Source organism: Camelus ferus, chromosome 23 (genome assembly GCF_009834535.1).
Source record: "Camelus ferus isolate YT-003-E chromosome 23, BCGSAC_Cfer_1.0, whole genome shotgun sequence".
NCBI classification, from domain to species: Eukaryota; Metazoa; Chordata; class Mammalia; order Artiodactyla; family Camelidae; genus Camelus; species Camelus ferus.
In genome coordinates, this window is record NC_045718.1 from 9,975,171 (window position 1) to 10,002,556 (window position 27,386).

Genomic DNA, 27,386 nt, shown 5'->3' on the forward strand with positions numbered 1-27,386 from the left:
TGTTTCAGAGGATTGCATTTTATAAGATCTTTCCAATGTTGCAGTAATTAAACATGCTTCACACTCAGTGCAGCTGTCCTAGGACAGACTGTGGCCTGCCGAGACGAAGCAAGAACCCTTCAGCGTGTGTACCATATTTTCTACGCACCCTCATAATAGAAAATAGAAAATTGTTTTCCAATAATGTTCTATATAACATGAAAATGAGTTTTTAAAACAGTGCTGACAATCCTCATTTAAGTCAAATAGGTCATACTGATTATTTCTCTAACAAGATCAGAATGCAGACTAAGCTTCTATACTAAATTTTAAGAGTTCCTCATTACAAGCACATCACGTTTACACGAGCGGGACCACGGTCCGGTGTGTGGGGACAAGTCTGAGGATCAACCTATACAAACTCAAACTCCAGACAAACCGTTAGCAGTCTACTTGCTGTGACCCACCCTCTTGTCTGAAACAGGTAAACACACTGACCTGTCTCAGAGTATATTGTTTTTTACAATCTAATGAGTTAAATTATTTAAAGACAGTTAACCAATATAGGTCAAAATTTGCTCTCCAAGTAATGACTATTCTAATGGGTGTAACTTTCCCAGATGTCAATTCTTACTGCTTTCTTCTGCGAGAGTTATTTTGTCATTGTTCTAACAATATTCACATGAAGACAGATTTCCTAAATCTCATAATTCTCTTCAGCTTAATTTCCAACTAGTGGGGCATCCTATTTATTTTTGAAATAGTAACAATTTTCCAAATTACTTTCTAAAATGTTGATGATAAAAAATAAAGTGAGCAGTAATACCTTAGAAATACAACATTTTAAATTATTATGTAACTGAAACTAAATTTGTGTATATATTCGGAACAAGGGGTCTCAATAATAGATTTTCTTAAACTAAAATGGACTCATATGAGATTTCAAATGTTAATATTTAATCCAATCGGCTCTTTTTACCCCATACTTAAAAACATACCACAATAACACTAATTGCAACTGATACTGTTACATAACCCGAAAATTTACTTCTTTATTTCAAAACACAAACTACGTATGCTTGAAGGTTTCCATATTTGGCAAAGCCACTAGAAAGTGAAATCACAATGTATTCATAGACAAAAACTACAAAAGTGTATTTTAATGGATCTACTGCTTTTAAAAGTTATTCCATGTAATAATCAATATCGTTAAAATCACTCCCAGTAAAATGTGTGTTTTATTCCTTTAATGATCCAAATCTATAGTGAAATGATGAAATCGAAAAACAAGTGTTCTTGTCAGAAGACAGGAAGAGAGTTTTTTCCCCTCCCTTAAGGAAAACAAAGGATTCCTGAAAGCTTTGGCCTGATTTATTTTTCCAATTTTAAATACCTTAAGAGCAGCGGAACTGCTACTGGCGTGGTAGTATTTCTAACAGCCAATAAATCTAAAATATTACGTGTGAATATTGGAATGAAGCCATTAAGAAGATTACAGCATGCAACACAGCAGAGGGTCCACAGGAAAAAAGAACCAGTAATTCAGGACAACTGTGACCACTGACCTCGGAACAGCCAGGACCACTGGTCAGGCTGATGCAGTAATAAAGCACACATGCCCAGAAAGTCATCTGGCCTGTGCGGATAATTTAAATGCTTTGGTGAATGATTTTAAAAGGCCCCATTTAAATATCAGTTAATTTATTAAATAATCAAGCAATACTGATAGTAATATTTTTCAGGCATCAAGTATTTTTTATTAATTCAAATCACAAAGAAATTCAGTAAGATCATTTGTGATTTTAACATGTCTCATTTAAACATTTACAATTACAGCAAGAATGACTGATACTTCACCGTCTTTTCTACTATGAGGGAGAGCTTTTGGAAAACTGATGAAAAAGCTAAGTTTACTAGGGATGGGTTAAACAATCACCTGAGATATTTTTAGAAAATAACTAAGTTTAGAACATCTCACACTTTCAATAAATAGTCCCAGCTCCACCTCAGAACCACTTCAACGTACTCATTCTTCAAATTTGTCTATAGATCTGTGGCCCTTAATTTCAAACTTACAGATAGCTGCACCTACCTCACCTGGCAGTGCTCCTTTTTATGAACATCTTTCGCTATTTCAGCTGTGAGTCGTTCGTTAACTGTTGCTTGTAAGTAAACAATGAGACGGTCCCTCTTGTCATTTTACATATCAAGGCTTTACATTTTGTGAATACTGTCTAACTTCTTCACATCCTTAAATAAATATTTTAATATTAAACTAATTCTACTAGGAAGGTAGTAGTTTCCAGTTAAAAAAGAATCACCCATCAAAAAAATTACTACTAAAGGTTGTTTTTCTCAAAGAAATAATCAGCTGTCACTGAAGCTGGATATAAAATTTTCAGCATGACACAAAAAAGCTGATTTCTTTTTCCTTTCTCTTATTCTTTCTCATCTTTAAAAAAATAAACCATCCTTTCTTTTCAGGGCACTAATAGTAGGAACCACATACACATAAGAAAAACATTCTTAAAAGCTGGGGCTTTATTTTCATAATTATTTCTATATCCAATGAAGAATACTTTGATGGATTTCTAAATGAACAACTGCAATCCTTTCTAGCGGCTTCTGCAAAATTTTTATAATGAGGCAATCTAGTTATAATGAGCTAAAAAGATAATATAATTCTTCACTGGCCTGGGTTTGGATTTGCTCATACATAGCATAAATTTTACTACAGTAAGATAAAGTAGTTCAATTTAATTTGCTTCAGGGTCAGCAAGTATTTTAGGTTATTTATGGGCATAAATAATCTGATTTTGACTTTAAAATTAGGTTTTTCCTATCACTAGCCATAAAAACAATCAAGGCTAGTATTCCTGTATTTTTTGAGTTTGAGATTTTTTTAAATTCTTTTTTTCAAACTCCCTAATAACGATTTCAAAGTACTTGAAATATTACAGAAAAATATATTTTGAAGGGTTTTTTATTCCAAAATGTTAACACTCCAGAAAAAAAATGGATGTTTTAAAGGGGAGTTTAATTAACTTAGAACTGAGTTATAAAGATATTTTAAAAGCGTCATTAGAATATATACAGAAACAGAACAATCTGCATTTTTACCCTGTTCTAAGGAATACGAAGGCCAGAAAAATGCACTTTGGAGACTATTTAACACAAAATACAGAATATACCCTATTATGAGCTGCAGACACACACATGCGCACACGCACACAAACCTCTGTAAGATCAAAGACCAGAAGAGAGCTGGCACTTAATTTATCAGCCTTTACAGACAAAAGACAGTTTTCGTCATTTCAAAAGGATCAGATGTCTTTTATGACAAACTGGGTTTGCAGTTTAATTTACAAATAGAATTCTAAGTTAGCAGTCTTTGCGCTGCCAAAGCAAATGACAAACAGTGTAGGTTTTCATTCTTGCGGCCCTCAGCAGGATAGAAAAGATTAAAATAAAACTGAAATAATCTAGAGAAAACAAATAAATGTTTCAGAAAGTTGAGGGAGATCAAAGACAGAATTTTCTGACCCCAACTGTACAAGCATTTCTTATTATATTGACCAGTGCCATCAGATCATTAATTAAAAGGAAAAGCGCTGGCAGGTGGCAGGGAAGCAAAAGCCGATAATTGGCCCCCTTCTTCTTCTTGCCTTCAAAAACTCTCTCATTCTTTTGCAAGACATGCCACCAGGCAGACAGAAATGCCTACTTTGTAATATAATGATTAAGATGAGATGAAGAGGCTTACGTTTAGAGAAACTCTGCCTAATGAATGCATCCAGCTTTTTAATTACGCTCTTACTTCTACAAGGAGTGCGACGTTCCATTCAGCATCCCCTCAGCTGCCAAACGGCAGAAATGTTAAATGCAGAACCTGCGCCGATTCCTCTCACACCACATGCACATTTCAACCCTTTTATTCCAGGTAGAAGATAACTCAGTAACTCAAAGGTCCAGGAGAAAACATGTACATGTGTGTTCACCACAAAATACCCCCCAGACTTACCACATCACTCGGGAGGCTGTTCAAGTCATTGAATGGTGATTCTAAAGTGTTTGTGTCAACATTTAACATAACCACGTCCTCCAGTGATTTATTTTTCACTCTCTGTTTAAAAAACACAATTATAAATAAACATTTCAGTATATTTTCCTTCCAAAACTATAATGAACTTAGACATGTAGAGAAAATTACCTTAATGCATTAGCCTTGGGAAAAGGAAAAAAGAAACGCTACATCATAAAAGAATATAAACAATTCTGCCTTATGAGAAAGTCTGTCTATAACCATTCAAAAAGACAGAGTAAAAATGCTTAAAAATGGAATGTTGGCTCATCTAAACATATCGATTTAGTCTGGAGATACTGAATATAATTTAACTACCGAAGACATATTACAACAAAGACTCACACAATAGGCACAGCTATATTAAACCATAAAAATTTATATCCTTCAAATTTTATCAATTGAATTTCAACCCTATGTTACAGGAGCTTCTGGCCAGTTTTAGAGCTATTTTTAGCATAAATCACACTGCAGGGTTAACAGAAATCAATATGTATGACTAATAAGTACTAAACAAAGTTTTAAATTAATAAACATTTTCTCTACATTTTCATATCAATTTGGTATGTTGATGACAAGTAAAAGTTGCATTAAAAAATGACAGCAGTAATATGGAATTTACTGCTAGTAATATTTATCCCATGAATTTAATAAAAAGGATCAAATTTAAAAACCTATCAGATTAACTATCTGACTTGCAATATTTGTTTGAAAGCTTAGTCAAATGGTCAAGTTATCTCAATATATACACAAATGATAGTAAATTAGAATTTATTAAATTTTTTATCCTTAAAGAAAGGAAATATTTAGTTTGTTTTTCCTACTTAAACTAATGTTTACTTAAACAAATTATAGAATTCTATTAGTCTTATTTCAATGATGGAAAATAGTATTATTCCCTAATGCAAATAAGCAAGGTGTATATTAATGTATCCGTCTACTCCAGAAGTCCGTAATTGCATAGGTCAACTAGCAATTGGTCAATTCATTTCAGTGCAGCAGTTTTAAAATTGACATTCTAGAATAATAGTCATTTCTGAAGTTTCTGTGATCCATTTAGGATTTCCAATCTCTGCACATTAGGTAGAATGTGAAATCTGCTAGGAAAAGGTAGTCTAGAGTAAGGAATTTTTATGTGTTAAGAAAGCTATGATGTCTACTTGGAATATGGATTCTCAGGGGAGATGCATGATTCTAAAGCTCTGTCCCGTAAGAGACATTGTAAGTATTACAAAGCAAAATTCAGAAGACTGTCGTTTCTAAGAAATTAGCAGAGAATCACTTATAATAGTGACACTATCGCCAAAACAGTCATAAATAAACTCAGGTCCCTTCCACGTGTACACACCTAGGTAAGAAAGTTTACATATGTAAAAATATGGCTACCTATAAAGTAACTATAGCATAACTACAAAAATAACCTATTTTATGAGCAAAAATGTTTATATTAATGGCATTTGTATGGGAAAAAGTGTATCATAATTTTGATTTCCATCTTCAATTCTAAGTTGTCCTTTTAACAGGAGATGTAAAGATAATCCAGAAACCTGATGTATTATTTAGGGGGTAAAATAAATTCACCCAAATAGCCTAGAATAATGGTTAGACCCTCAAAATGTTTGTTATGACACTAACACTAAACTCTGAATAAAAGAAATTAAATTAGTATCAGTATGAAATGTATATGTTTTTCAAAGTTTCTCTTAGTTTTAAACAGTCTAATAGTAGCTGAATATTAAAATCTGTTAAAGGAGACACTCAATAAGAATGGAAAATACATCCATTTTAATAAATCAATACACTCAGCCCCTCTGAAATGAGAATAATTCTACATAAGCAAAAAGGGGGAAATAGTACGTAATTTAAATTTTTAAAATTGTATTAATGCATTTTATCTATGTTTTCCCTCCAAATCAGACTATCTTTCTTTTCCTAAACAGAAGTGGAAAGTCATGCAGCATATAAAACTGATATGACTTTCTCTGTCCCATATTTTTATATCTCATAAAATTCATACACTTGTTTGGATGGGGAAAGAGAAAGAAAATGTGAAAAGAGAATGTAGCTTTTTCTTCACAAATAAGAAAATAACATTAGGACACAGACTGTGAGTCCTTTCAGTGCAAGTACCCTAGCCTGTAAAATCAAGTTTTCTAAAAATTAACAAAATATAGAGTCATAATGTTATCTAACCCAAATAAAAAATGTTGCCCTAGCATTCGGGAAAAAGTAAAGTGACCAAAACTAGAGCACATGCAGAATTCCACCATTCAGGACCTCCTACAGCGCTCTTGCCACACCTGGTGCTCAGGTGCTTTACAGTCATCACCAGGATCTTCCCCAATCAGCAAAGTGCGGACTGATGGTGCACACCATGACAAAACCGAAGCAGAAAACCAGATCTAACTCATTCAGGCTGCAAATCAGAAACTGGGTTAGAGCACAGTGTGCACAACCAGTGAAAAAAGAAACGTGTTTGAACAAGATGGAAATCAGCCGGCACGATGATGATGATGCAACAGACCCGAGTTATTTCAGTACTACCTTTTTGAAAATGATCCTGTAAGAATATTCTAAACATGACACTTGCCACTGTTTGGTACTATTCAGTTACTATTCTTTCAAAAGACAACTGTTTGAACTAGTATTTTTATGGATGAACTTATCAGTATCTCATGTCAGAAAGATACTCACCTCTATGAGGCTGGAGTGTATTCCAATCAGGTATGGCATTGGGGCACTAAATTAAAAATACACATGTATATATTCATATGGTTCATTAAAACTGGAACAATATAAGTCATTCAGAAAGCTTAAAAATTAAATTTATTAAATGCATAATTCTAATATAACATATCATAGGCATTTAAATTATTCAATATAGAGAACTCAAATTTAACCTTAGAGACCATAAATATATTCAAATTAAGGTTGATTTATATAAAAATTACAAAATCATTTATAATTAAATCAAGAGTTATAATGTTTAAAAAAACCTGCTTTTATTTAAGAAGAATATTAAGGTCAACTATTAGTCTAGTTGAATCTTTTCCATACACTTCTATCCCAAATATCCTCAATAAGCATCTAACTTACTCACATTTCTTTTGCCCAATTTTTTATTCAACTACATTCTTATATGGTTTTCTCTACATGTCATCATTGTTTCACACCTACTACGCCACCACATGCTCACTGAGACCTACTGTGTGCCAGCACTGGTGGGAACAGAGGTGCGAAGATATATACCCCCCCGTTATCATTCCCATGCCATCCCCCTACTCATATACCTCAGCTTTTGTTTAAATTTTACCTGTTCATTTTATCCCACTTTCAATTGTTTTAATAACATAACTTTAATAATAAATAAATAATAAATTTTAAAATATTCAAATAAGCTTAAAAATGATACTGAATTAATTAATTCACACAGTACTTGAAGCATACCCAGGTGCCAGGGTCTGGGTGAGGGGTTAGGGCACAAAAATAAACCACACAGACGGAACCTTCTCCCTCGTGCAGCTCACCCTCTAGCAGGGAACACAGAGCTTATACGGCACAAACAATACAGACGAAAATAATTTTTGCAGTTTATAACAACAGACCTACTAGTAATTGCAAAAAGATTTCTCATTAAGTACCTGTAGGGAATTATTCAACTTGACATTTCAAAACTGAAACATTATTTAACAAGAAAACATGAGCATGAACAGGTGTCTACAGATGGGATAGAAGATATGCAGATAGTTATTTAAAAATAAAACATTTTAAAAATAAAAATAATAAAATAAAATAATAAAAAATAAAATATATTGGAATTCCTAGAACACAAAAGAAATTTAAAAATAAGACATTTTTGGCATTTCTTTTATATACATCTTTGTGTTATATTTAATGCAAACCCTCTCTGTTAATGAAAATAGGTAATCTTCTTTTTCAAAGCATTTGCATAATTTCCCAAGTATCACTGTCATTATTAGAACAGAGCTGTCCAGACTCCTGCATGTCCACTTTGCTTCTGAGACCCAGAAACAGGTAAAACTAACAGGCACCTCGACAGATCCAGTTTCCAAAGCAACCTCAAACAGTTCCTAATTTACTTAAGGATGGCTAGCCACTAATGCATACATCCAGAATTCTCAAAAAGTAAGAATGTTTAAATTTCTCATTTTATTCCTCACTAGCCTTCTCAATACGTCACATTGCACTGGATTCTAATTCCCAGTTATCTCTGTCTTCTGTAGTTTTGTTCCTTCCTATTTTTAAATTTTTTTATTTTTATGCAATTGACCATCTGGAACTGATCTGATATTCTGGATACTTCAATTGACTGAAAGCTGAGAACTATTTATAGGGCTTGATACCCTTAAGACCTAACAGATTTTCTGCTTCAAAATGAAACAGAAGGAATGAATGTGGCCTGCTCCACTTCCGCTCACAGAAAGGAAGGCTAGGTACTTCCCGAGCTCAAGCCCTCATCTCCAGAATTCCTTCTGGGACACAAAAGATATAAAACATGTGCCACCAACCACTCTGGGATCCCACCACTGGCTTCAGGCGACTTGTACAAAACAAGGCAGGCGACTCCCAAGCTCTCTCACATGTGCAGCCTTGCCCACACCTAAAACAGCATAAATTAATTAAGGCTACTCTGTGGTTTTCCCACTGGCCTCAGGTTAGGTTATCCTGCCCTCAAGATGTATAACACAGGTAGTCCGTGGCATCTCACATTTCAAAGCACATTTTAGTATGAGTGCTAATAAAAACATCTAAGCCTTCTAAAAATAACTACTACACCCATTTTACATATGTTGAAGGAACATGGGAGTGGGTCAGATTTTTAAAAATCAGAGCCAAAAGTAACAACTAACCAACCGATGTCCTACAAAACACTTTGAAGATAACACTTTAAAACCTTTATGAAGGCTAGTTATCTCTTGAAACATACAGAAATTGTTAAACTAGGATAAAAGTCCAGTAAAGAATTCCCATGCAGAACTAAATAGTAAAGTAACCTGGAACTTCTTCTATGAGATCACTGGGTCTCTGTGTTTTTATCTCACTAATATCTAAAAAATCCAAAATATACAGGTGTTAGACTGCAAACATCATTAATCTAGAGCACACTTTCCTAAAGCAATTACGTTTTCAGAATGTAGATTTAACTAAATAGTTGTTTTTTTTCTCATGGAAACTGGACTGCGCACATTCCAGATCTCATGGAAAGTAATCTCGCTCTCCTAGCTGGAGTCGCCCGATTAGATTAGGGCGTTAGTAAGTCAGAAGAGATCCTTGGCAACACAGATGTCTCATCACCCGTGCACAAAACTGTCCTAGGTCTTTCTGTCAATGAAGTTACTTTGCAGAAATAGAATACAGAAGGCTCTAACATGACTGCTGCTTCTTTTTGGTAGCAATTAATCTTCACTGAAAAATAATTACTATGTAATAGCTTTTTTTGGTTTTAGGTTTTCTTACGGAGGCGACCCACGGGGTGGGTGGATTGTAACAGCAGTTACAGTCTCAGGGCTCTCTAAACAACATAGTTTTCCACCTTTAAAAAAAAAAAAACTATTCTCTTAGAAGCTGAATCTGCTCCTTTTGTAGAAAGAAGAATCAGACAGACAGCCTAAATAAAAGAGTGACTCAATCAACCCTGAACACAGAAGCAGGTCACGCTTGTACTGTTACTGCAGTCCTGCCACCTGAGGGGCCGAAGGGCTGGAAGGTGAGTGTGTCTGGCACATCACAGACTTGCTGCGTTAAAGTGCTCTCACTTTCTGGTTGGTTTTGGTTTCGGTTTTGTTTTTGTTTTGTAGTAACAATACCTAACACAAGATCTGTCCTCTTAGAAAACCTTAGGTCTGCAGCACAGTATGTGTTATATATAGGCACAGTGCTACACAGAGCTCCAAAACTTAATCATCTTGCATAATTGAAACTTTGCACCTGTTAGACAGGAACCCCCGCTCCGCCCTAACACTAACACTGGTAGATTAAGGGGGAAATGCAGATGGTGTCACCTCCTCCCAGCAGCCCTCCCTGCCACCCCCTGCCCCCACAGGTGGGTGCCTCTCCCCAGGCGCTCAGACGGGCGTTGCTCTGCATGCCTCTGACACGCACCTCATCCCATCACAGTGCTCCTCTGCTCCTCGTGTGTGCGCGTGCAGGGTATGTGCGCTCCGTGCCTGTGCATGTGTGCACGGACGTGTGGATTTCTTCCTACCGAGGGCTCTGATGGGGCAGAAACTTAGTCTCATCCATTACGACGTACTCACGACTTGGCAAATACACGTTTACTAAATGCCTGATGTACAAGTGGGTGGATGAATGAATGAGTGTGCCAACAAGCCAGCAGGCCCCCGTCAGCGGACCAGGGCGCGCCGCTCGGCCACCGTCACAAGATGGCGCTGCGGCTCTCCGAGGGGGTGTCACACCTGTCACTCGCTCCCCGGGACCAGGGCTGCCCCCGTCTGCGAAGTCCAGTCACCTCGGGGAGCGGGCACATACTCCTCTACCCCGTGCGTGTCTTCCTGACGCTACTTTTGGAGTGGAATACAAAATTTCTTCACACAAAAACCCCGAGATTGAAGGGGTAACCTCGGTGTTTTTCTGCCTTTTGCATACAGATCAGTACAATTCTAGGACCATTTGCCAAGAATCAAAGGGAAGAAAAACCATTTTCCCCACGAAACAGTTTGGTCCATGGGGTTTGCTGACAATGGAAGAGAGCTGGAGTCTTAGACAGCTATCTAAAAAACAGAGCAAAACAAAACAAAACTCTAGTGTACTGCGCACTTCCCATGCCAGAAGCCGAGCCTGCGCCCGGGACCTCCGGGCTCGGGACCTCCGGGCAGCTCCGCGACCGCCACTGCTGTACTCGCTGGGCCAGGGCAGTGTCTGGCTTGGAAGCTGTGAGGACTTGTCCTACAGGGGCTGTCTCAGAGGTTAGAGACCAGCAAGACTGAAATATGAAACAAGCTTCCTTCACTACAGTAGCAGCAGCAGAGAAAGGACTTGATGGCAGGGTTACTAAGTGTCAGGAAGACCTCTCCGGAGAGAGTCAGCAATAGCCTCTAAATAACAGTATTTCAGAGTGTGTCATCACAACAGAGAACTGAAATTAAAGGGGTTGCCTCCTAAGACTTTGGAACATTTTTTTATAGGAAAATTAAAATGGCACTAACCTTACATATGATAAAATGTAATTCTAAACCTTATAATTAGGAGTGTTAGTTCTTGAACCACAACCTAGACGTGGATTTACAAAAAATCATATCACTATTTTTTCAAATACTTTTGTCAAAATTATTTAAAATAAGTACGTTTTAATTACTGAGTACTACTTGCAAAGATCTACTGCACACATTTGGTGTGAAAGAACTGAGGTTCCTGCTTTCAAGGATGCTAATCCATTCTAGGTATGCTGGTCGGAGGAAGAAACTCTAAAATGAATACCAAAGAGCTACTTCTAGATCCAGCTTTACTCTCAGCCTTGCGTGTGTGGCGCTTCGCAATGTAACGAAACTGCACACCTACAGTCTCCTGCAGGGTGCTTCTCCTTCCTGGGACCCCAAGGGCAGGATGGCAGCGGCAGGTCGTTGGAAACATCCTTCCCAGTATTATCAAGACTACTGATGCTACTGGGCTGTGGACACAACACACTGGCATAATCAGTATGTGGTTGGATACATGTGTTGTAATTAGAATCATCTGTTCTAGAAAGGGCTAGCTAATCATGGAAACTAGATAGGTAACTTCAATGCATGAACTTAAATCATTTCAATCCTTAAACACTTTAGGTGATCTGCTTTTCATGAAATAAGAAAGTTAAATAAATAAATTCTTTGATTCTAAAAGAGCTTTGTTTTTTAATAACATTAGTTGTGATATAAACAAACACATTACGGTCAAAATCATTTCCTCCTGTGTGTGTGTCTGTGCGTATCTGTGTGTGTGTATCTGTGTGTGTCTGTGTATGTATCTGTGTGTGTGTCTCTGTGTATCTGTGTCTGTGTGTGTGTGTCTGTGTCTGCGCACATGCAGGTTCAGAGGAAAAAACTCTCATCTGATTTCTTAAGAACTGAGCTCCGCCTGCAGAAACGACTACCCTGCAGTCCTGAGGAAGGTCCCGGGCCGCTGTCTGGGGGTCTCACCCTTGTCTAAGCTCACCGTGGGTACACAGGGGCGTCCCAGAAGTGCGGCTGAATTCAGACTGGGTGAGATCACTGGGAGACATGTCCAACGCCAAGAAGCTTCTCAGAATTCCTCCCAGCACTTTCAACACTGCTTCTCATAGTGGCTCAAGGCTGACACTCGGATGGAAACGAGGAACTCAGGGAATCCCTGAAGCAGAGGCAGCCCCTCCGCCAGCCTCTGGTACTGGGGGTGCCACTGAGGGAAGAGGGCAGCGGAAAGTGGGTCCCGGGGGGCAGGTTGCGGAAGTGCGCTCCGACAGAGACAGGCTGGTTTCTGACAGACTGCAGACACGTCCTGACACCTGGGATGTGGGTTCTCTGGTTGACACTGTAACTTCTGTAAAATTGTCCTGACCATAGCCAAGACTGTGCCCGTTTCTATGTATGCATTTACTTATCAAAATGGCTGTAGAAGAAACTCACAAAATCTAAAGAACTTTATGTTGGCCAAGTATAAATTTTTGTACCTTTGGAAAGAACTACTCTGCCCTTCGTAAAACCACCTTTTAATATTTGTTACTAACCTCCAAGTCAAGTTTCAGAGATTCCATTCATATATATGTGTATTTGTGCTCCAAGCTTACCTAATCTCCGAACAAACGGATCAGCTCTGACCGCCAAGCCTGGGTTTAGGGGAGTCTGGCGGAAGCCAGCTTACCAGCAGTAGTCCAGCAGGTGTGGCGGGAGGACTGGGATGAAGATGTGCTGCCAGTGCATGGGGTACAGCAGGGCGGCCGAGCCGTGCAGACAGGCAGTTAACTGAAATTTGCAAACGGAGAACAACGGTAAGTGGCCGCTGACCCTCGGAACAAAGCCACGCTCAAGTTACCAGAGACTGATGGTGATCAGAAAACTATTTAACGACCTAAATCACGTTATCTTGACCAGTTCTGCCTGTAAAAAGTCTTATGTTTCGGGAAAAAAATATATAAACAGCAAAGTAGCTTCTTGGGCACCTTATGTAGACAGTTATAACCACCTGAATATATAGTGTTCAGGGTCAAAACCTAGGACATAAATAAGAGTAAAACTGAAAACCCAGGCAGCATCCTGGAAGGGACTGTAGGGAACTCCAGCCCGTGCAGCAGTCCGCACATCGCTCAGATTAATGCGCGTCGATTAAATATGGAAAGGAAGAGGGGCTGAAAGCTCCTGGGGGATATCATTAGGGCAAATTGCCAAAGAATGAAACATGAGCCAGTCAGGAGAGGCTGGGAGCTGCGGCAGCACCAGGGGACTTGACGTTCGACAGTTGGAGCCTCAGTAACGTGTGAACCGCGGGTTACGGTATCAGGAGACTCTGTGCACTGACACAGAGAATGTCACTATTGACCAGCGAACTGCCCAAGCTTGACAGCTGTACTCCAGGAAGCCAAGGACATCATAATTTCATATTTAAACTGTTCATTTCAGATTAACATTGTGTTTCCTAGCTTTGTACCACAACAGCTGCAAACACATGGATGCCACTTTAAAGGTAACTGCCATTTTAATTGTTCTGTTTTGGCAAGCGGTTAATTAAATGTTTTTTAATGCTTAACAAAGGGACATCACTTTTTTTTCCCCTCCCTCCTACTGACCCTCATCAGAATTCTCTCCCTGTGACTTCGTTTCCATTTTAAATTATATTTCTGTAAGTGTGGTCATTTTTTAGCATTTAAAGCAATAATTAAATCAGCATTCTTCATCATTTTAAAGTTTTGCCAGTCTGCATTTTCAAGACATGTAATGAATAAATTAAGTCATTTTATTCAACTTGGAAATCAGAATTTAAAAATAAACATCTGAAAATGAACCACAGAATTTCTATAAACCATTATTTCTATTACACAAATGAATTAAAACTTACACGTTAATCAAATTAATTCAAAAGGACAAATGTAAACAAAGCAATTCAACCTTAATAGCAACATTTGTCTATACTTAAATGCAAAACAGTTCCACTAAATTAAAAAAATCAATTAAAATAATAAAATCTGGACCAAAAACATAAATGTTTTGATTAAAAGTATATTCATCTTCGTAATATATATATTTTTCCAGTTACATTTTAAATTAATTCTATATTGCAAAAAATGTATTTCTGTTCCACTTAGAATGCTATCATTTAAGGGTTTTAGTACTTTACAATTTTAGTAGTTTATCTGCAGCATGCCTTCAATGAATACAATTTTTTAAATTCCTTAATTAAAGCATACAATATACCACTAGGAGGCATTCAAATACTTCTATTCAACAATTACAGGTCATGATTTATTTATCTTACATATCTGAACTAATGAACATAGGGTCGATCTAAGTTGTGTCAGTTCTTAGAGAGCATTCACGTACCCCTGACTATAAATGAGGCAGCTTTCCGTGCTTCAGTGCAACCCGATGGGCTAAATAAAGGCACTGGAAATGGAGCTGTAAAGGTAGCTTGGTTTACTCAACTTCTCCATCTGCACATAGATGACTTTTAAAACAGCTCATTTAAAACTTCTTTAAAAAGGAAAGTATTTTTAGTGTTGAGAAAATTAACAGTGTAACAAGAGGGAAAATGCATTCTCAAAAATGAGGAATTGTAATAAGGGTAACTTACTTTACTGAGCACACCCAGAGTCCAGAGCACTCTATTCAATGCTACAGCTGCCTCCCCTATGCCCTTAATGTCACCCCTAAGTGAAGCCAGGAATTTCTCACAACTAAGGCACCGCGCCACCTGATGAATTTGGCCAGTTTCTTAGAAGACAGTTTCTGCGAGAAGCAAAGTCACAAACTCCCCACAGAGGCCGGCATTTGGCAGAGGGTCACCTCCGCTAATCAAGATCTACAGGAAAGAAGGAAGCTCTACACGCTTTGGCAACTTTTTAGCTACAGGAGGTCGGTGAGAGAGGTAAAAATACTACCCTCTAAGCCACAGTTTCTGGTCTAAGCCATTAGAATAAATTACTTAAAGTAATATAACAAAAGTGTCAGGTGCAGGTGGAACAGTAAGGAATTTGCTCTTCCAAATACTGTTTCTGTTAACTATGAGCCAACTATGAGTTAATTGATTCTGTTAATTATGAGCCATTCAAGTGGAGATTTCCAAAGAAAGCAAACACATACCAAAAAATAGCCCCCATCCCCAGCTAGCAGCGTGTAATAACTGTTGTAACTATGTGATTTAAAGAACAGAGGCAATACTGTTATAGCACATACTCTGTAGGGCAGATAGTAAAGTTGCCAGTAAAAAAATACAATTAATAAAAAATAAACCTACTAGAAAATTAAACAGAGTTATACGTAAGTTGTATAAGGTAACAACAATGAAGTGTATCTCAGGCAAACTAAGGCGCTGCCACTAAAGGTGCATGACTCTGGACTCTGGCACATCTGCAAACATAACCAGATCTCAGTTTCCTGGCCCTTAAAACAAGAAATATACACTGGATGATCTGAAGACACTGTCTCTGAGAGATCCAACATTCTTTATTCTTAGATCAGATCAATTCTAACATTCTATATTTTCAGTAACAGTTAAGAGTTGTTTTTTCCACGCTAGGGGTTAATGGAGCATTTTAATTGGACTATAATTCAGACCCACCTTCAAATTATATCTAAAGATAACCTCTAAAAGCTTTAAAGCACATTAGGTAATTGTACAACTGGAATTACTATAAGCATTTACTTGCTTAATTCAACAAAGTTTTTGAGCATCTGCTCTGTGCTATCATAAATCTCAACTAGGCAACAGGAACACAAGAACAAGCCTCTGTTTTCATGTAGCCTACATATCAGTGAGGAAAGCAAACAGTAAACAAGTGAAATGCACATTATGTCAGTCAGAGGTAAATTCTACAAAGAAACCTAGAGCAGAGTGAGAGGACAGAGACTGACAGAGGGGAGGAGTAGAGACAAACTCAGGTAGCCACATCTGAACTGAGAAGGTGCTGAAATAAGGGAGCGAACTGCCTAGGACCTGCAGAAGGGCGTCCCAGGCAGACGAAACACTGCATTCAGAGGTCCGGAGGTGGGCGTGTGCTTGGCATCTTCCCAGAGTAGCGGGGAGGCCAGCTGACTAGACTCGAGGAAATGGGGGAACAGAGGGAGATGAGGTTCCGACAGGGAAGCGGGGTCGGGGCTGGAGAGTCTCCTGGGACTCAGAGAAGACCTTAGATTTCATTCTGGATGAGATCAGTTCACATCTCTGAAGAGAGTGCTAGCTGTCACAGCAATCCATTTACCTAGAACATTTCCAGATCCATGCAAATTAAGGAAAATAAATGACATATTTCAGGAGATCCGTTTGCACAATAAAGTACTACAAAGAAATGAGATCAAATGGACTACACTCTATAAAAATATTGAACCACTATGCTGTACATCTGAAACTAATATAATGTTGTAAACCAACTATACTTCAATTAAAAAAAAAGAGATCCATTTATAAGCCAAATAAGAAGAAGAATCTTCTTACTTTTAGGTTATCTATGATATATTGAATATTTAAACTCAAAGGGAAATGACAACCATATTTCTTTGGATTAGAATTACCCAAGATTCTACGTCTGGTTCATAACAGGGCCAGAACTCGGCATCACTCTTCCAGCCTCCTGTCGGCTGCCTCTCTAATACCACCGCTGTTTTCACAAAAGCGGAGCAGGCGGAGAAAGAGTCTCAGTATTTGGGGTGGAACATACGCCTGGCATTACATCCTTGAAACTGAACAAACACACTGCTATACATTTTCAGAGAAAAAAAAATGTACCAAATAAAGATTTACGCAAAGGATATCCCTACCATCTTTGTTAAGTGGTACAGGACTATTCTAATGCATGTATAACTTCATAAAGCACACTCAGTATGTTGAGCTGATAAAGTCCCATTAAGTATTGACTAATACAAAATAAAAATCACTGTGATATTAATTTCCCACACACTACAATTGTAAGGTAATTACATGTGCACACCGTGTGAAAGAGACAAGAACTGGGGCCTGTGAAGTCCGAGGGAGAAACCTGGCAATAAAGGTTGGTCTAACAGCGAACTCAGTCATGGATTGAAGGCACCTGGAATGTGCAGTCCAGTCCCAGGCCACAGGTCCAACGGAGATGCTGTCACTGATGACAGTTACAACAGCAAACGTCCCTCTGATGCTAGCCCCGTGCCAGGCACTATTCTCAGCACTCGATATGCACAGATTTAATCCTCCAACAACCTTATAAAATAGGTACTATTATCATTATTCCCCATTTACAGACCAGGACGCTGCAGCAAAGCTAAACCAATCGCCTGAGATCATGCAACCAGCAAATGGCAAAGCCAGGACTCTAATCCCAGCAGGCTCCAGAGTACAGTAACCATTATTTTAACCTGCCTTTAATATACAAAGATTCAAAACTGCCATCATTATAAGGCTTTGAATAATATATACTGGCTGAAAGTATTTTACCCTAATTATATAGTGGAGAATGAGTCTTTGAACAGACAAATAAGAACAGTTGACCTTTATATGAAAACTGCAGGGTCTATGATAGAGATACAATTTACAAACCCTTCCTCAGGCATCACAGTCTGGAACTTCATCAGGAAAGCGACAGAACAGGTTCCCTCAAAAATGTCAAAAACATAAGATAATTGACAAAAGCTCTACAAACCATCATCTCAATCTGCATCTGCAATTATATTTAGTTGGAAGCCAAACCCAAGCTCTTTGCCTTTGTGATGTGAAACCTCACTTACACCTTTTTCTTAAAGTTAATCTACATATTTATTGGAGGACATCCGCCTACTAATAAAACTACACATGTTTTAAGCAATTAAATAGACATGTATTTTGAGAGGGAAAAAAACACATTAGATTCCCAAGGAGACAGAAAAACGATCCATCCAGTGTGCTGACCACAACGGATTGATTCACACACTTTACAAGGAAAGATCTCCCCCCACACATCGCTGCCCCACCATTCCAGCTCTGTACTCCTCCGCAGATCGCGCCTCGCTTCTATGCAGAAGTGCTACACCCTCAACTAGAGTTCTGTGTGACTTACTGAAGGGCACAGTTATGGCCCCTAAGAATGTATTACGCACAAAATTCAAGAAATATTGAGACTTCATTTGATTTTTAACTGGATCAATACTTATCAGAAATTTAAGCACTATAAATAACTACAGGTATACAAAATAAATTGCTGCAGTTTGGAATGTGATAAATTCCTCATGGAATGAAAAAAAAATTGGTGGAAACCATAAAGAAATCATCTGCTTATACACACTTAACTTACATTCACATTTAAAAGTTTAGGCCAAAAAAGGAAGCAGCAGGGCACTTGAAAACTACAACGTTATCCCAACTACAAAATATTCTTACTTGAGCAAAACTCTTGCAGTCAAATTAAATGACAATTATAAAGAAATTTTTAGAAAAACAGCAACTTTATATAATGAAAAAAAGATATTTCGTACATTTTTCTTTTTTAATGCTTTTTTATACTAAAATATTATCTTATATTTCATTTTCTTTCTTTATCCTTTTAGGATATAAATTCTGCTACTTCATGACTGAAAGTTCATCCTGACCTCTGTGCACCTTACCCACGTCCTCTGGAAAGTTCTGTTCATCTCACATTTGGTCCCTGGGTTATTAGTTCTCCCACGTTGAACAATTCTAGTGTTTTCTTGCTGGCTTATTTCTTTCATGTCCTCATTCTTTCATTCACTTCACAGACAGGGAAACCAAGGCAAAGTTAAACCAATCGCCCAAGATCACAGAACTGGTACGTGCGACACCAAATGTGTCTCAGGCTGGTGCTGAAGATACGACAATGAAAAAAAGGGACAAACCGTCTGCCCTTAAGGAGTGCACACTCTTGTCGCCCCCACATGCCACCACGACTGTCACGTCCATCCCACCTCAACGCTGACTTTCTGCAGCTGTCACGTTACACATGAGCGCCCATGCCCTCAAACACACGTGCTCCCCTCTGCTACCCTCCCCCCAACCAGATCTACTGCTCTCTAGTTCGTACTCATGAAGTCAATCCAACAGCAGTCTTGCTGCCCCAGGGCGAGGCCCACCCGCCCTCCCCCAGAACTCAGCAGTGTAATCCTGCAGCACAGCTCGGCTGTACCTGTCTCCTCTCCACACAGACTTCTAGACCCCAGTTTCTCAAGGACTATAAATTAGGAAGTTCATGTGAATTATATATTCACTGCATAATTTAGGCAATTATTTAAGAAATAAACATTACATTTAACAATTAGAAAGAACCTTAGAGATCATTCTTGTTCAATTCTTTAACTTTTTATAAAATAAACTTCAGGATATAAGAAAAAATGGTTTATACAAAGATATCCAGTTTTTTAGTTGAAAGTCAGGACTGAACCACAAATCTCTACTTTAAAAGATATTATTGATATAATCACTCTACTACCATATTTGGCAACACATTTCAAATAACTAGTAAGTAAAATCCAATTGGCTGAACCTACTTTTTAACTATTAGGCAACTTTGAAAGTCGTAACTTAAAATATCTCTCACCAGAAACAAAACAAAACTGGTAACAAACCATTAGCAACTAAAACAGAGACAAGCACAAGTGCACAGCAGTCCCAAAGGACTTTCTAAGTCTTGATAAGTGGACTTGAGTGACCCTAACAACTTGTAAATTACATGTAATTAAATGAGAATGAATAATTATATATGGCATGCTGTAATATTAAAACTGTATGCAATATTCCCATATACACTTAATATACATATATGGATATTTAGCATACATATCAAATGCATGTAAATCCGTACATCTATATACAGATGCACGCATGCATCTGTACGTATGTGTATGTATATATATAGTTACAAAGTTGCAATTGACTAGTCAGAAATGACAGCAAGCCCTGCCCCATTACATGCGGGGCAGATACTAAGCAAACACCTGGCGGAGGTTTGTCCTTGGTGTGTCATTCTAAACTTCTCCCTCCTCTCTACCTACTTTTAAGCAGACTCTACATCCAACAGACATTTCCGTATTAGCAAAGTTTCTAAAATCCAATTTCATCTACCTTTCATGGTCACTGTCTAGCTGAGGAGCTGGTCATCTCTTGTTTTAATTACTGCACCTTCCGTTTAACTAGATGCCTGTCAGTCAGCATTTCCCTATTCCATGTGTTTCCTTTACAACGCCCCCAGTGTTATCTGCCCCAAAACAAAACTGCCTGTATCATGTACCTCATTTGTCTGCCTACAATCTGTTGGATAAAGTCCAGACCCCTTCATTTAGCAAACGTGAGTTTTTACAACATGGCCACGGCTTCTCTCTCCAACTAGATTCTGTAGCATGATTTCCATCACTGTCTCTACATGCACACATGAAACAAGTTAATGTTTTCTAGACAAAACACAAATTCCCTTCAAGAACCAGTGTGATACTGAGGTCAACTCTTTAATCTGCCATCCTCCCTCCTCCCCTCCTATATCAGAGTTCTGGGTACCTTGGCCTTGATGGGCACTATATAATTTATAATTTATATTTATGATTCTAGAGAACCATACGTTAATGTTGAAATTCCAAATATCTGGCAAATGGTATTTAACAATACACAAATGAATAAATCAATACCCTTATACCCTATGTTTGGAAATGTCAAATTGCTCCTTCAAAAAAGAGTCTGGTTTTTCTTCTCAAGTTTTTAACTCTTTCCATAACATTCCTTTATCACTCTAGTAAATCACAATAAAATATCAGATTCAGGGAGGTGGTGCCTTCAAAGTATTGCCTCTCAGCTCCAAACCCACTCTTTGCTACCTCTCTGCAACTGTGACTCTGGGCCCTGGAAGCATGCTTTCTATTCCCAGACGGAGGGCGGAGGAGCTGGATCAGTAGAGGACACTAGAGACACACTGCGGGAGGAAGGGAGGGGGCTCCCGGTTTCTGTGCTCTGAGGCCGGCTCCTGCGGGACCTGTTCCGGAGCCTGGCTCTTGTCACACACAGCGGTCAGGAGCACCTGGCAGTAACACCAGGAATCTCCTTCAGGTGGTTCTGCAGCAGAAGGCTTCTAGCGAGACACCTCCCAGGGCAGGCAGCTAAGCTACCTCGGGGCAGGTGAACTGCACTGAGCCTCTTCCTGCAGGGAGCCAGAGGGTCATCCTCCCTGGAGTAAATATTCTGGGCAAGGACCTGTCTTCTCTGCCCACGATCCTCCCACCAGTGCTGTGGAACAACACATCCATCAGCACGGTGTTCTTTTTAACGGCAAAGTCAAGCATGGGTTCATGTCTACGAACTTAACTGCTCTCACCTACACTCAGAACCTAGAAGCCATGGGCCTAATGGAGAGGTGGACCAGCTTCCCGAAGATTCAGTTATGGCACCAGGTGGGAAACAGCCTCCTGAAAGGGTGGGGCTCTGCTTTACATGATGCTGGATATGCTTGGAATCAGAAACCACTTCAAAGTGTTGTTTCTCCCACAGACAGAACCCAAGGGACCAGAAATCAGGCGCGCGGGGAAGAGGGTGTGGCCCTGGCCCTAGCATTCTCACATTTAACGTCCCACCTGCAGGAGTCCCACGTCCGGTCCCGGCAGTTCAGAGCCCTCTGGTTTGGAGATCTTACCGCCCGACAGGGCGTGCGTCCCCCTCACCTGGAAGACGAGGGCCACCTGGCCCTTCCAAGGCCCTTAGTGCCACTCCAGCAGCAGGCTAAAGCCTGGGGTCAATCTACTGGCTGGCAAGACTGACCTCAATAACCAAAGGCAAATGGACGCAGGGAAAAATGTGTCTGGAGCCAGGGAATTCTCTGGGGGACCCCTTGGTGCTCCAGGCCGGGCAGTAAAGGTTAGTGGGAAAACACACCAATCCAGAAAAAAGGCACAACCATTAAGAATCCAGACCTTCGGGAACGAAAGCGTCTATCGTTGCACCAGGTTGAGAGACCCGCACAGCCGAGGTTCCGGCTGCAGGGAGGGGAACCCGGAGGGGAAAGTGACAGAAAGAAGTCTAAGCACCGGCCACGGCCTCTCGGTCAGCTGCAGACACGAGGGCCGCGGGCCCCGCGCGGGTCTGACTCTCCTCTCGTGCGTCCCCGCGCTAACCGTTTTCCTTCCCTCCGCCCTCGTCTTCAGGCTCCGTGCGTGTTGTCAGTGGTTAACGGAAAATCAAATGTGGCCGTGACTGACGTGGGGAGACGGACACACTGACTCTCGGCGCTTCTCACTTCGGGGGAAGGGGGGGGGGGCGTCCCGCCAGTGGGGCCGCCGCCACAGGGGGCGGTGCGCACGAGCCGAGAGGGGGGACAGCGCCCGGCCAGCCCGCTCGAGGGGACGGTGTCCCTCCGCGGGCCGCTTTCCCAGGGCGGCGCCCCAGCAGCCCCCCCGACCCCGACCCGGGGCGCCACGGCCGTGCCCGCCGGCCCAGCCCGAGGCCGCCCGGGGCCTGCGGGCAGGGGATCCGCGCGGAGGAGGCTGTGCCGCGTGCGCGGTATGGCGCCCGTGCCCCCCGGGGTGCTCCGCGCTCCTAGCTCCACGCTGGCCCACCCGCTGTTGCTCCGACCCCATGCTACAGTTTTAAATTCTTCACACTAAACGTCCGTTGTTCAAATTACGTAGCCTCTCTCTCCCGGCCGGACCCGGACTGCTCGGAGGCTGTGGCCCCGGTCTTGCCTGCGTGTAGAACCCTGTCTGGCCAGAGGCGGGAGACACGTGAGTGAGGCACTAGGCAGCGGATGAACCAGAACGCCGCCTTCCGTGGGAAGGGACAGTGCGCCTCCTCTCGGGACCAGACGGCGGCAGGGGCCGGCAGGCCGAGCGCCTGCGCACACTCACCGGAGTCCGCGGCGGCAGGCGCCCCCGAAGCCGAAGGGCTCAGCGTGCACCGACCGCGTTCTCCGCGAGGAGCTACAATTTTGGCGTAGACTTTTTAGAAAATTTAAATTTTCTAGTAGAAAGGAGCTGAACACAAATCTTTTTTTTTTTTTTAAAGACAAAGGCCTACACGGAAATCAGCCTCTAACCTATAAGCTTCTGAATTTACAAAAAACCTTTACTATCATTATTACTATTGTCGTTTATAGCTAAATAGACAAGTTTCAAAGGGACAACCAAAGAGACACATTTTTACTTATTAAAGAGACAAGTTTCTACCCTGGCATTTTTGACATCAGATGAACACTACATACTTCATACCATAATTTGTTAAAATTTTATTTTAAACACTTTTTCCTCTGATACCCACAATTTAAACAAATTTATTGTACACACCCACACACACACACAGAGCACATGGTTCTAACCTTTATGCACTCATTTCTATGAAAAAACAGAGTTCTTATCACTCCAAGAGTTGGAAGATAACAGACGTCTCCAGTTTTCCTGCCTTAGAAGTTGCCCCCACACACATCCTCCAACCAAGTGCCCCTCGACGACCTCCAGGGTCCTGTTCCCACACCCTAGTCACACTCACTTGGCAGCAAATGGAAGCACAATGTTCACAATGGCGGAGTCCCTGTCAAATAAGACCCCGGTGAGCAGAGCCCCTGTCCGCAGTTTCAGCGGACGTAATTGGTTGCCATGGGCTTTGGAAAGAATTAAAAACCTAAAACTGTCCCTAGCAGCTCTCTCCCTAGAAATCCTGACGACAGTGTCTAACTGCACCTCCCTGCCACAGCTCTCAAAACGTGAGGGGAAGAAATACACCTCAGTAACCTGATGGGAAGTAGACCTGGGGAGTCTGTTCTTCACCGACTGCCCAGTCCTTAATCTCGGCTTCAGGTTTCAGATCAAACGCAGATACGGTGGCACCAGTAAGAGACGAATCAAGACTGTGCAAAATCCAGATGGAGAGCTTAAAATCCTCTGGACTCCCCTTCCATCGAACAAAACCTGTAAAATCTGCATTTTAATAGCTGATTTTCCGGGGATCACAAGATTTCCTTTTGCATGTGCCCTGGATGGAATTAAGGAGAGAAGGAAATGCTTACATGCTTGGGGGCAACTGTAACTAAGGAAGAAATTACAATTTTTTAACACAATTCCGGCACTCTGTGCACATCGCTGCTGTAAGTATTCCAGAAGGAACATGGACCACACAACCAGATCTCTGTACCTGACGTGCTCACAGACTCTCAGAGGGTGATATTTACTATTACTGCTCAAAATGGGAGCCAACACTTAGACATCTGCTCGGGAGAACAGCATCCCTTGTACCTGCTTCCACGGGCCACAGAGACACACTCTGGTTAACACATCACGGGCACGGTGACGGGAGCTCCTGTCAGACGCCGGCCGGCCAGTGTTGGAGACGAAACGCACGGCCCCAGCTGACTAGTTAGAGGACGTCTGGGAGGGATGATCACAGAGGCACATGACAAGGCTTCATGCCTGACTGCTTTGAGAGCAGATGACATGACTTTAAACAGCACTCCTTCCCTACCTCTGGTCACAAAACAGCAATAAGTCAACTGATACACCCTTGTAACATCATGATTTATTCCTTTGCTTTGAATGCACAAAGCTCTGGTATGATGTTCCACTGGTAGACCTGAGATTCACTCAGGGCTTGAACACCTAGGGCCTGCCTGCGCACATACAGAATCAGTGTCCTCGTGCAGGACCACCAGGAACCCTACCACGTGTACTTGACGATGTACACATCAACAGAAGGAACACAAAACTGATGATGCCCCGATTCATTAAACTCAAAACACATACAAGTATAACAGTGGGTCCTAACAAAATACCACATTTTAACATAAGGAGGAAAAATCCACTAAAATTTTAAAAATATAACAATACTTCTTATTTTTGCTAATGTATCTGAATACGAATTTTTCTAAAGTTCATCTCTATAAAGATAATTTTGAATTATAATTTTAACTACAGACAGCATCTAAAGAAAGTGACCCTCAAGTTAGCTGACTCGACCAGTGTGCCATCACTAAGACCCAGCAGGCCATAAACAAGGTTGACTAATATGATTCTAATAAAATTACAAATGTCAAAGAGCAAACCCAAACAAAATTCCTAGAACTATAATAAAATTATGAATGTGAAGATAACTTACACATCTTCTTTCAATAATTAAAACTTTGGCCATAGATTTGAAAAATAAAAAGTGGGTAAAACACAATTTCTTGCATTAATACTAAGTACATTATAGTCTTTATAGTATATAAAATAAGAATGTAAAAAGCTTCATGGATAGTAGTGTAAACCTCAGTTCACTGACACTTCAACTCTTCTTTCCCTGGATGTTTCAGAGATTTCACTAAACTCTTTCTAAAAATAGTTCATTTCTAACTTATGTTGTGGTACTAGTCTTTGACCTTAAACGTTACTATGCATGGAATTTACAGCCTGTACACACATGTATTTTTTGAGATAGATTCAAGTAAAGCAGCTTCCCCCACATAAGAAGGATGAGGAGCTCATGAAAGCAAACTTGAATTATGTTTCTGTTATCAGTCTTGCTGCCCCAGAGAGTGAGCCAAAACGAAGCTCTTAACTGAGAAGTGACATCACCATCAAGTTTTTATGAACTATCATTAAGCAACTGGCATTAAGTTTACCTCAAACATAGGAAACAACTCCCTGAGCAATACCAAGGCTTTATTAAAATAATTTATTTTTTAATTCAAATAAAGTTAAAGGGTAGGCATGTCAATTTTTACTCCAAGCTACAGATCTAGTCTATTATAAAATTATAGCTAAAAATCATTTACTCTTATGTGGATAAAATCCTAAGCACTTCATATATACCTGTGTGTATATACATATTCTTTAACTTTTTTACTGAAGTCTAGTCAATTTCCAGTGTGTCAGTTTCTGGTGTACAGCATCATGTTTCAGTCACACATGTACACACATATATTCTTTTTCATTATAGGTTACTACAAGATATTGCATATAGTTGCCTGTGCTACACAGTAGAAACCTGCTGTTTATCTATTTTATATATAGTAGTTAGTATCTGCAAATCTTGAACTCTCAATTCTAAGTGAAGTCAGCCAGAGAGAGAAAGAAAAACACCATATGATACCACTTATATGTGGAATCTAGAAAGAAAGAAAGAAAGAAAGAAAGAAAGAAAGAAAGAAAGAAAGAAAAAAAAGAACTTATTCACAAAACAGAAACAGACTCACACAGAAAACAAACTTATGGTTAACGGGGGGAAGGGGGCTTGGGAGGGATAACTTGTGAGTTCAAGACTTGCAGATACTGACTACCATATATATTATTAATCTTTAAAGCATCTCTATGAGATTAAGACCACTATTGCTCCCATGCTCCCAGTTTACATGTAAAGACATGAAGTGGAAGAAAGGTTACCCAGCCATGAAGAGGTGTTTATAAATTACAACAGAGGAACACTAATACTTCACAATATTTATGAAAAAAACTTCACAAAATATTTATATACTAAGATTTCTTTCTTTTTTTAACTGAAGTATAACCGACCAAAATATTTCATTCGTTTCAGATGTACAACATAGTGATTTGGGATTTTTATATGTTACGGAATGATTGTCACTATTAAGTCCAGCCACCATCTGTCACCACACAAAGTTATTGTATTATTGACTATATTCCCTATGATGTATGTTACATTCCTGTGGCTTATTCATTTTATAACAGAAGTTTGGACCTCTTAATCCCCTCACCTCTTTTGCCCATCCCCCCACCCCTCTTACCTCTGGCAACCACCTGTTTGTCTTCTGTATCTATGAGTCTGTTTGTTTTTCTGTTTTGTTTTTTAGATTCCACAGTATCATACAGAGATCATAAAGTATTTGTCTCTGTTGACTTATTTCATTAAGCATAATACCTTCCAGGCCATCCATGTTGTTGCAAATGGCAAAATCTCATTCTTTTTTATGGCTGAATAATATTCCTTTTCATATATATTATATATATATATATATATCTCACATCGCATTTATCCATTCTTCTATTGATGGACACTCAGGCTGCTTCCATATCTTGGTTATTGTGGACAATGCTGTAGTGAACATAGGGGTGCATATATCTTTTTGAATTAGTGTTTTCATTTTCTTCAGATAAATACCCAGCAGTGGCATTGCTGGATCGTATGGTAGTTCTATTTTTAGTTTCTTGAGGAACCTCCATACTGTCTTCTATCAGGTTTATTTCTAACACGTTCCTACACA

At 39.9% G+C, this 27,386-nt stretch overlaps 1 protein-coding gene across 4 annotated transcripts in view; it reads right to left on the reverse strand.

Annotated features, from left to right (window-relative positions):
* Positions 1 to 27,386, reverse strand: part of DENND1B (DENN domain containing 1B) — a 213,049-nt gene that overhangs the window by 69,669 nt on the left and 115,994 nt on the right. For all 4 annotated transcript variants that reach the window (XM_014564682.2, XM_014566635.2, XM_032466801.1 and 1 more), the window contains 3 exons: positions 12,917 to 13,017; positions 6,755 to 6,800; positions 4,001 to 4,102 (listed from right to left, as the gene is read on the reverse strand). In XM_014564682.2, the coding sequence (XP_014420168.1) occupies positions 4,001 to 4,102; positions 6,755 to 6,800; positions 12,917 to 13,017 (249 nt within the window). The remainder of the gene's footprint in view (positions 1 to 4,000; positions 4,103 to 6,754; positions 6,801 to 12,916; positions 13,018 to 27,386) is intronic.